This window comes from Dicentrarchus labrax, unplaced genomic scaffold (genome assembly GCF_905237075.1).
Source record: "Dicentrarchus labrax unplaced genomic scaffold, dlabrax2021, whole genome shotgun sequence".
NCBI lineage: Eukaryota > Metazoa > Chordata > Actinopteri > Moronidae > Dicentrarchus > Dicentrarchus labrax.
This window is the reverse complement of record NW_026136721.1, coordinates 16,071,487-16,082,529: the sequence shown is the minus strand read 5'-3', so window position 1 is coordinate 16,082,529 and position 11,043 is coordinate 16,071,487. Positions and strand designations below refer to the sequence as shown.

Below are 11,043 nucleotides of genomic sequence, written 5' to 3'. Positions count from 1 at the left end.
AGTCTGTCAGGCTGAATGGGACTACCCTGTGCTCAGGCAGAGTGGAGGTCAAAGCTAACCAGTTATGGTCCTGAGTCTGTAAAAAGTGATTTTGACTGGCAGGATGCAGAGGTGGTCTGTACAGAGATTGGCTGTGGGGCTCATTTTAAACTCCAGGGGGCGCTCTGAGAACATTAAAGCTCTGGAGTGAACAAAGGCCTTCCAGTGCAGAGCCAATAATCCAATCTCCTGGACTAAGAAAGCCATGAGTCAGTCAGAAACACCTGCTCACCTATAGGACTCACCTGCTGAGGTAAAGGAGAAGATACAGCTTCAATATGCTCTGTTGTAATGAAGGTCATGTAATTTCTCTTCATAATTATTTTCTTTAGAAAATAATCTCACCACAAGGCCCATTAAGTAGCTGTTCTTGGGCTTTGGATCACATCATATGATCTTCATCAGCAGATGAAGTGGAGTTTACCCAGTTTTCGTGAAATTGTAGAATTCAAATGTCCCTTTTTTTTATTACTTCTCATCCATGTTGGCCTAAAAGCTGAGGTTCAGCATTTAATCTTGACTGTGGAAACAGTAGTTGACAAATACAATATCACCACAAGATCCCTTCAATGTCTATTCAAGAGCTTTCAATCATATGACATGGACAAGAAGTCCTTGAAGTGCTCAGAAACAGGCAGGTTATAGGCTTTAAGCTTACCACATGCTCACAAGCACAAACCTAATATGCAAATGTTAGGAAGATACGTTTACCATGAACACAGTCTCAATTTAGCATGTTAGCATGCTAATATCTGCTAATCAGCACTAGAGTACAGTTACAGCTGAGACTGATGGGAATCCCATTAGTGTTTCAGGTATAACCACAGTATTGAAAAACATTTGGATCTGATGATATCACTAGATGAAATGCACAAAATGCAAACGTCTACATTTTTAATCTTCTGTGATGGTATGATAAAATCCCCCACATCTTAATGTAATACAGGTCAGTCACTGTTCACAGCGGAGGCCCTAACATTGTTGGTTGTTTTTTTAATAAGTAATGTACTTCGTTATTTTACCTTAAAATGTAAAGTAAAGGATTTCCCTTAGCTAATCATTTCATGTTACTCTGCTAATGACTGTGTCTTGTTAGTCATTACTGTTTTAAGGTGCAACATTTGAAAACCATTAGGACTACCTGTTCATACCAAGAAGACTTTAATTCTATATTACTTTTTTTTCTGCTTCACACATTAAGTCACAGACAAAAGTACATATTACTTCCAACGCTGGTCCTTTGGCATGTTGTTCCACTCTAAAGCTCACAGTCCTGCAGAGGCCTACAAATTTGCAGCCTTACTTTTGAATCACAAGCTCCACTGAAAATGTATTTGCTAGTTACTCACAGTAAACACATCTGACTGATAACCGCTAATATATCACTTATTATAACAGCAAGTCTTCCAGTGTATAATCTTTAACATTTGATCAACCATTTTTTATGAAGAACAGATCCTTCACATTATAGCATGTTATATTTTAAACATAGTAAATAGGGGACTTCAGTGTTAAGTATGACCAAACACCTTCTCAAAACCCTCTTTGTTCACCACTCGTCCAAACTGAGTAGAGTAATAGAACGTTTGTGGACTACTGTATCTCTTTAGTGTCAATAGCATTTCATCTGCGGCGTCCCCCGTGTCCGAAATGGTCATAACATCTGACACAGGAATGTAGATATCGTGGCGCTTGCCCCAGAAGGTGAGGTGGGACACTTTGAGTGTGGTGTGGGACGTGTCCAGGTACATTATCCCCACAACCCTCCTGAAGAAGTGACTGGCAGCGTACAGCATGACACCAGCAAAGAGCGCTATCCCCGTCGTGTAGCCAACAAGAGAGAAGGGGACAAGTCCCTGGTGGTAGAGGACAAACACTGGAGGCAAGATGACTATGGTAAATGCAGTTTGGAGCAGTTTGAGCCTGGACGCGGCTCTGAGGTGCTTAATGTACGGCAGGGTGTAAATCGCAGTGTATTTCTCTGTTGACAAGTCCGAGTACCTGACCAGACCAGTGATTTTAGGTATAAAGGGTCCATGGGAGCTCTGCTGGGTGAGTGTGTGACCTGGTGAATGAGGCTGCACCCCATAAGGTATCCGACCTGTGAGTAGACATGATCCTCTTTTACAGGACTGGATGTGGGTGGTTAGCCTTCGCAGCAGCACTGACCTGATCTGTAGAAAAATAACATCAAAATGATAGATTTGTCACTGCATTAAAGCCAAAACAATTCAAATATTAATTGATTACTTTTAAGCAAAAAGGCCAAACGTATCTGCTTTCACAATCTCAAATATGAATGTTTTTCTTAGGATCCTATGATAGCAATATTTGAGATTGATTAAAAACAAATAGCTGGGCTACTGGATGGGCTTACATGAAAACATCATGCATGTTTTCCAGTTATCCTTCCACTCTATGTATAACACGATTCATCATGGCTACAGCTGATCTTTGTTTGATGTGACTTAACAGTTGTCTTTAATTCAGGTTGGGTCGAGGAGAAATCCTCCTTACAGCCAGTTGGAATGTATTTTTCAAAGAAATTAAATAATTAACAATAGACATGTTAAGACTAAACAAATGAGAGACACACAACCCCTGACTGAGCTGTCATTCATCCTAGCACCTAGCAGTTAGCCTATGTGGCTAATAATTCAACTTTTTATTCTTGAAAGAAAAAACAGTGAAAGCAATACAAGAGTGTGAGATATAAGGAGGCTCACCATGACCGTCGACAGGCTGAATAGAAGAAGGAATCACAGAAACACTAATCTTCTTTTTAGAAATAAGAGACATACCAGAGTCAACACTTACAGAGGTAGCTAACTGTTAGCTAACATGAAGTATACACTAGGTTATGACCCGGATGTACTCGAACACCGTTAACCGTGATTTCATGTTTTATTTACTCGTGTGCCCCCTTGTGAGACAGTTGTAAATTATCACTGTAGATATTATTTAATTAAAAATCTCACCGGATCCTAAAACCTAAGTATCCTAAATACTTTAACCGTAGTTCGGTTAGCGGAAACGACCCGTAACGCTAACTCGCGGCAGAGCTGTCATATCCGCCAGAGAGAGAGGAAGAAACGGGTTCCTCCTCTTTCTCCTGTGAAATGACCCGCTGCAGCTTGTCTCTATGGGTTACTGCTGGTATTACGTGTTTAAATTGGTTGGTTTCAGTAACTAACGTTAATGTTATCATTTAACTAATAAGTTAGACGGAGTATGACCGTATCTAAGCTACGGAAGAAAGCGGCACTGGTTGCTAACGATAGTTAACAGTCACTAACTGACAGGCGGTGGCTCATTTGCTACCAGGTGCTGCTACTTTCTGTTTTTGACACTCTCAAGTCAGAAAAGACAAGACAACAATGCTGCAGCTCGGAGATGAAGTCGTCCTGTACTCGGTCGTCTTCGTTGTGGTGCTGTTAGGGACCCGGAGCCCACTGTGGACAACCGCCCTCACCGCCTCCCTCTACCTCTTTATGGTCATGTTCCGGTTCCCCCAGGTACCCACCAGCCGGGCCAAGCAGGTGCTGCACCCAGAGAAAGGCGCCGCAGGCTCCGGCAAGGTGTCAGTGGTCGCTCACCGGGGCGGTGGGCACGACGCTCCGGAGAACACACTGGCAGCCATCCGAGAGGTGAGAGGAGGGTAGAGGGGGTGTTATTTTTTCATTCACATGTCTTGGGATGGACCGGTGGTTACAAGGGGCACACCACCCCTACAGAGGCCGACATTTGTCATATGTTCATCCCTCACAAAGGTGAAAAATACTGCCATTGAGTTGACTATGTACTATTAAATTAAATATCAGGGTATCAAGATATCATGTCCCTCTTAACCACTGGTAACCATCATTATCATTCAGCACTACAGGTACACACTTTATATATATAACGTTATATATATACTGTCAATGGTACACATACTGTCATTCACTGAACTGTAGTATCCAGAGCAGCCCAGTAGTGTGTGTATGTATATGTATATATATATATGTATACATATGTAACTGATTGGACAGTCAAAATTGTGAGAAAAGCATTAAACACATAGCCTCAATTAAAAAAAAAAAACCTGTCAGTGCTCTCCACTGTACAACTACATAATGGAGACATTGTTTTTAAATTATGTCTTACATTTCTTTGGCATTCCTATATTGCATTGCATTGCTATTTATAATATTAATAAATATTAATAAATGTTTCCAATAAAAGTAAAGATAATATCGGCTGACATATAAGCTCAGCATTTCTTGTCTCTTTATATAAAGTCAAAGTCGGTGTCCCTAATGAAGTTAAGGTTCAGATTGATTTTCAGTGAGTGAAGTGAAGATTTTGACAGGCTGACCAGAAACTAACCATCCTGAAATATTTCCAACCTTCGTATTTGTCTTTCCTGCTCTAGGCCAGTAAGAATGGGGCAACAGGTGTAGAGTTGGACCTGGAGTTCTCAGCCGACGGCGTCCCAATACTGATGCACGATGAGACCGTGGACCGGACCACCAACGCGTCGGGACCACTCAGCCAGATCAGGATGTCCGAGTTGGCCAAACTGGACGCAGCTGCTAAACATCGACTCAGGTAAGAAAGAAGGATATAGCTATGAATGCACATACAAGCACGCAGACATTAAAGATTTTCTTTTGGGGCTTTTATTGCTTTATGTTTAAACTGAAGTTATTATGCATTAAACCCCAGACTAATGACATTCATTTAAACCCACCCCCTCCTTGGGACAGATTAATGGAATTTAAAATAAAACAACAAGAATACAACAAAGATATACGATCAGTAGTGATGGTTGAATTAGATCGGAGTGTGGTTTGTTTCGTATGTTTGAAAGAACTGATGAGTCAATAAAGTCTGCTGACTGGGTATTAGTGTTGCTTTACATACATTTGGAGCCAGTTGTTACATTGTGATGAATATCCGCAATGATGACCAGCTGCATGTACAGTTGACATGTCTATCAAGTAAGAAGCTGTATGCAGTCTATTAATCGATTAAAAATTGTTTAAAGCTGCCGGTGGTGAGATAAATGCAAGCTAATTTGGACTATATTTGACACAAACAGACAAAGGGATTGTCATGCAGGTTTCCTGGGTTAAAGTGTTGGAATACTGTGGGTTACATTATATTTCAGTGCTTTGTGACTTACACTTGGTTGCAACTTGCTGATGTAGCTTGCCTTTAGCAGAAGGTCAGTCTTTCCACTGATAGGCTGGTTTTCAGTTTCAGATGTCCGTTCTGCAGTGGAATTGCTTGGTACAGAATATAGTGCGTTCGTAGAGCTGTCGGGGATGCTGCACTGATCATTTTACAGTTACATGTGGAGATGTTATGTGGTGATCATCTATGTCCACGAATACTCAAGGCAGTTGTAAGAAAATACTAAAAAGAGATGTTAAAAAGACACATTTCTATAAACAATCAACAATCAGACAAGAGAGACGCAAGTTGCTATTAATACAGAGGCATGCTGTTATATACATGTGAGACAAATAACCCAGGTGGTTTCTAAAAACAACTCACTCCAGAACAAACAGAAGAAGAAAGAAAAATGCAAAACAATCCTTCAGAGAGAAGCAGATAGGATGCAGTGACAATGAGTGACACAGAAAACTTAATTTTAACAAGATAAAAAAAAACACATGAACTAATAAAAACAAATAGTTTAGCATATTAGACAGATTACAGGAGACAAGACTACCATTTTCTAATGTTATTTTTAAATTAACATTTAACAGAAAGTAAAAGAACACCAGAAATGTTTTAATGCACAGGAGCATAAAGTCTTTATAAATGTTGTAATCACATCTGGTAGTTGAGAAAAGTCCTTTCTTCATTACCACATGCATTTCATCACAGTCCAGGAAAGGACAAAGTTAGGTGTATCTCTGATCAAAGTTAGCTGTAATGTTTCCCAGGTAAACAGCACATTTGTTTGAGTAGCATGATATTCCTTCGCCACCAGGGACAAGTTTGCTGGAGAGAAGATCCCAACTCTGGCGGAGGCAGTGGAGGAGTGCATAAAACTGCAGCTCACCATCTACTTTGATGTCAAAGGTCATCCACATGAGGTACAGCCAAAACAAACAAACAAACAAACTAAACCAGACTTCATTACATGCGATCTGTCTGTCTTACTTGTTGATTTAATTGATCTGTACCTAGTCAACATTGCATAATGAGGAGAACATGCTGTTGTGATTATAATTGCCCTAGTACAAAATAATCATAAAATATCTGCATGGGGGTCTGATAGGGCTGTTTAAATATTATTATTATATTATAATTAATTAATTAGTCAAGTAGTTACTAATTCCATTACTTATTTATTTCGTTTTGTGTGACTTTCTTAAGGTCGTACCAATCCTTTCAAACATCTCTTGTTGAGTGCAGTCTTGACTCAAATCACCTTTTTTCTTCCTCTGTAATAAAAACATCACACTACTGCATTATTGGAAAAAAGTCATTTCTTTAATCATAATCAGTATTTGCATGCTTTATGATTACCTGGCTCACAATTACTTTGATAAGCACTGACATGTACTGTAAAGCATCCAGAACACTTGTTCCAGTTTGTACTGTCCTTTGGAACAAACCAACCCCACAAAACACACACAGATATATTGCCACTGGCATGTTTTGTTTGCATAGTAACATATTATATCGTCACTAGATTTGTGCTTGTATTACTGTATCTGTTGTGAAAATATTACTTTTTTGTTTATGTCAGAAATACAAATTGACTCATAGCTCTGGAGCTGTAAAAATGCAGTAATTTACTCAGTGCAGTTCAAACTATTTAATTCTGCAGTTTGAAAAGCTAAATTAAAGCTCAGCGTACTTCTAACCACTTCATGAGTGGCTCCTTACTCAGCACATTTTGAGTTGTGTAAGGAATGCTGCAGTGATGGTTGTTGTTGTTTCAGGCAGTGACATTCTTGAGTTCAGGGCCCACATTAGTGTGTCTACGTATACACAGCTGCTAGTTACCACCAAGTGGTTGGAAAGGAACTCACACACACAACTCTAAACATTGACTGTCCTACAATAACCGTGTGTTTTCTCCTCCCCTCCCAGGCAGCCGCAGCCCTTAAAGAATTGTATAAAAGACATCCAGTCCTCTACAACAGCAGCATCGTCTGCTCCTTCGAGCCCAAAGTCATCTACAGGGTAAGAGGGCTCAGATTTTATGTGTGTGGCTGTTATTTAAGCTACATTTCCACATTGAGTGTAGGCTGTGGCTCAGGGAAGAGCGGGTCGTCCACTAATCAGAAGGTTGTTGGTTCGATCCTCCTCCTGCCACATGTCAAAGTATCCTTGAGCAAGATACTAAACCCCAAATTGCTCCTGATGCTGTGCATCGGTGTGTGAATGTGTATGAATGAGTTAGTTTCTGTTCGATGGACTTTGCCATCACTGACTGAATGTGTGTGAAAGGGTGAGTGTGGCACGTAGTGTTAAAGCGCTTTGAGTGGTTGGAAGACTAGAAAGGCACTATACAAGGTCCATTTACCATCCATTTACCAAGTGTGACCACTGTGGGAAAATGAACTTGCACCACAGTTGATGCCCTTACAAAATAGTTTGCATGTTCACCACATTTCCAGAGATATTATAACTCAACCCTAGATTGACTGAACAGTGTCAGTACACTACAATTCGCTTGATGCAGAAGTTTCTGGCTTACCTGGATCAAAGTAACACTTTTAAATGTATTTTTAAATGTGAATTGAAGTTGTTCTGCCATTTTGTGCTGAAAGTCCTGTAACAACAGTCTGGTATAAATGCATATCTCATAGTAAACATACAAACAGGTACTGATTAAATAATCTCATGACTGTATCTGTCACATTGTTACCATTCACCATTACTTCATCTCTGTGTCTGATCCACTCTGGCACAGATGAGACAGAGTGACCCAGATGTGGTCACAGCTTTGACCCACAGGCCGTGGAGCCTGAGTCGGCTCGGAGATGGTGAACCGCGTTTCTCATCGCTATGGAAACACAATTGGTTAACACTAATGGACTTCATGTTGGACTGGGCGCACCATCACGTACTATGGAAGCTCTGTGGTATCTCAGCCTTCCTTATACAGAAGAACTTTGTCTCACCGTGAGTTTCTTTAGCTGAGACCGTACAGTCATATACTCTACAATAGTATACATATAATCGGAGCCATTAAAAGCCAAGGACAGCCTGTGTAACAATGGAATATAGTTGCTTTTTAAAAAGTCTGAATCCTGTTTTTGTGTGTTGTCTGCAGGGACTATGTCCAGTACTGGACCCAGAGGGGTGTGGACGTGGTGGCCTGGACCGTCAACACAAACGTGGAGAAAGAGTATTATCAGGAGCTGCTGCACGTCAACTACATCACAGACAGCCTTGTGGAAGACTGTGAACCCCATTACTGAACAACACATGAACCCAGCACCAACACAGTGTGTTCACACACATACGCATTAAAAAGATTAAATCTATTTGAAAGGAACATTTCACTGTCTACTCATCACGCATAATGTGGCTTCAGATAAGAGCCACTCTTTTATTCCCATGCACACTTTCATTACTGTGAGTGTGTGTATGAGTGTATGTTTATTGGAGCCAATCAAACTGACCAGACTGGGTGCCAACTTTAATAATAATAATAATAGGTAACACACATGTTGAGGCACCTGATGTGTGTTTATAGACCTTCTGGTCATAAATGTTTATAACAGATCAGATGTACTGTATTCACTAACTCAGGACTGCAAAGTTGTTTTTTCTTGGTAATTGTATCTTACTGTCTATAATGTCCTGCACTGTCTCTGCTTTGTTTTTGTTTTTTCAGGACACCCCCTTTGCTTCTTACTCAGTGTAGGTCATAAGTCTGAAGTAATCTAGAAATGATTTTTACCAATTATTAAAAAGTAATACCTATTTATAACTAACATATATAAACATTTTATATCTTTGATGTGCATATGCAACAGAAATGTAGAATAGAGCAAGGCTGGCATACAAATGCACCATAAGATATCATTATTATACGTTTAAAAAATAAATAATCTATAGGAAAGATCATTTGGTTCATGGTAGTGGACGTCTGGACCCCGGCTGTATCTATAGAGTGGATACCAGTGACTCCATTTTCTTCTGTCAACTCATGTAACCACAAGCTTATCTGCCTCTGTTTGGCTACACGATGAGGAATTTAAATTACCTGACAACAATTCAGTAACACAGTACTGTATATGGGAAAACACAGTAGGACAGTGCAGAGGCAGTGAAGTGGATACAAATAACAAATAACAAACGTGTAAATAAATGTGTGAGATTTTATGAGGCTTCTCAAATCTGTAGATCTGCAGAATGGGTCCTCGGAGATGAAAGCTGACAGTATAACATACTGACTAATGGTACTTAAGGCAGCAGCACCTCAGAGTGCAAACACATGACGGACAGAAAACAGACCCTTCTCACTGCAGATGTATATAATAGCTGGAGAAGCACAGGTTGAAACTAATAACATTAACAATGTCTCTGTTGCATTTAGGTGTAATTAAACTTTGCCAGTGAGCCAGCACCTGCAATGTCAGAGCCCTCGAACTGGAAAACCTAAATGGAATGCAGCCATTATTAATGTTAATTATATCTGTGTTTGACAAGTTAAATTCACTATTACAAAGGTTTTAGGACTCAACATTTCTCTAAAATACATAAATATAGAAGCTGACTACTTCTGTTTATTTGCTCTTTGATCTATGTTTAATTCAATCTAAGGTGATTTGACAATTTTAAAATCATTAAACATGATGATTAATGATTTAGACTTATTCCACTGTTAGTCTTAAAATCGGAAGAAATAAATCGTGTCGATTTGATTTTATATGATTAAAGATGTTTTGTGTTGACACAGAGTGGGCAGTAGAGTGGGGATATGTATAAAATGCTGGATGTGTCATTTTAAAGTGTTTGTCATTTGATGTCTTGTTCGCCTTGGGACAGCTGAGACCTGCCAAAGGGAGGAGCCCCCTTTCAAAGATTAGCTTTTTCTGCTAACATTTGGCAACCAGTAGGTCAACACTAAAACTAATAGCATTAGGGGCACTCACTGACATACTGTCTGAGAAGTCCAGAAAAATACTTTTGTTTCCAGCCATAAACACACAACCAGGGGAAAATAAAGTCTAAAAGGTATTTAGAAGGAAACAAGCTGTGAACTGAACTATTAACCTTGTTTAATATTGAATATCTTTCCACCCTGTTCTAAAATCTATTGGCTGTAGGGAAGTACAGTGTGTCAGCTGATGAATGTATTATTTTATACAAAGTGAGCACAGTTTTAACCAGGGTTTGGCCTCTGCTGTTAATGCTAAGTCTGTGTAGTGTGGACTGTTGATGATTAGCCTTTTGCACTCACAGTCTCAGGTGATTGACCCACATACTACAGATGAAGGGGGGAGGGGGGTGTAGTGTTAGATATCACCCTGGATAAGCCTGTCTGAGCTGCTTTTTGTTCCCCTGATCTTCAGTTACTAAACACAGAGAGTCAACTCACACTGTGTACATCGAGTCAGGTGATTTTCACCTGAACACAGGTTACCTGTAATAGTATAGAGATAAAGGTGAAGGTATGCAGCAAAATACGCATTGTATATATTTTTATATTAGCAATATCTAAATGCTTTAATGGGTGGCCTATAACTGGAGATTTATAAGAAGTTGTGTGACACCAGCGTGCTGTCCATCCTCAGAAATGTGAGTCAAAGGGTACATTTTCGTCACAATGACTCTCTCGGTTATTATTTAATAAGTAATAAGGATAAAAATAAATCTACAAACTGCAGAAAAGGGTCCGCTTTATGTCGGTTTTCTTCAATCTATCTGCGCCTTTGGTTTAATAGGTGAAAGGTGATCGCTCCTCCTCCAACACACCGTCTGAGGGGCGTGCGGTGACGTCACAGAGGGGGGTTGCCCAGCTCGTAAAGCAGTCCGACCAGA

The 11,043-nt window shown here is 39.9% G+C and overlaps 2 protein-coding genes across 2 annotated transcripts; one reads left to right on the top strand and one right to left on the bottom strand.

The window, feature by feature from the left end:
• Positions 1 to 919: 919 nt before the first annotated feature.
• Positions 920 to 3,086, bottom strand: tmem186 (transmembrane protein 186). Its single transcript, XM_051384048.1, has 2 exons — positions 2,766 to 3,086; positions 920 to 2,213 (listed from the first exon to the last, which is right to left on the bottom strand). The coding sequence occupies exons 1-2, from the start codon at positions 2,766 to 2,768 to the stop codon at positions 1,551 to 1,553; spliced, it is 666 nt and encodes a 221-aa protein (XP_051240008.1). The 5' UTR covers positions 2,769 to 3,086; the 3' UTR covers positions 920 to 1,550.
• Positions 3,087 to 3,147: 61 nt separating this feature from the next.
• gde1 (glycerophosphodiester phosphodiesterase 1) lies at positions 3,148 to 9,959 on the top strand. Its single transcript, XM_051384045.1, has 6 exons — positions 3,148 to 3,686; positions 4,454 to 4,629; positions 6,023 to 6,128; positions 7,135 to 7,227; positions 7,961 to 8,172; positions 8,324 to 9,959. Exons 1-6 carry the CDS (start codon positions 3,417 to 3,419, stop codon positions 8,469 to 8,471), a joined length of 1,005 nt encoding a protein of 334 aa, XP_051240005.1. The 5' UTR covers positions 3,148 to 3,416; the 3' UTR covers positions 8,472 to 9,959.
• The last annotated feature ends 1,084 nt before the right edge of the window (positions 9,960 to 11,043 follow it).

Bases quoted from the DNA above. Each gene is read 5' to 3' on its own strand.
- gde1 (XM_051384045.1), top strand. From the start codon at position 3,417: ATGCTGCAGCTCGGAGATGAAGTCGTCCTGTACTCGGTCGTCTTCGTT. The intron at 3,687-4,453 runs GTGAGAGGAGGG...TTCCTGCTCTAG, and splicing joins CACTGGCAGCCATCCGAGAG to GCCAGTAAGAATGGGGCAAC. The intron at 7,228-7,960 runs GTAAGAGGGCTC...ACTCTGGCACAG, and splicing joins AGCCCAAAGTCATCTACAGG to ATGAGACAGAGTGACCCAGA.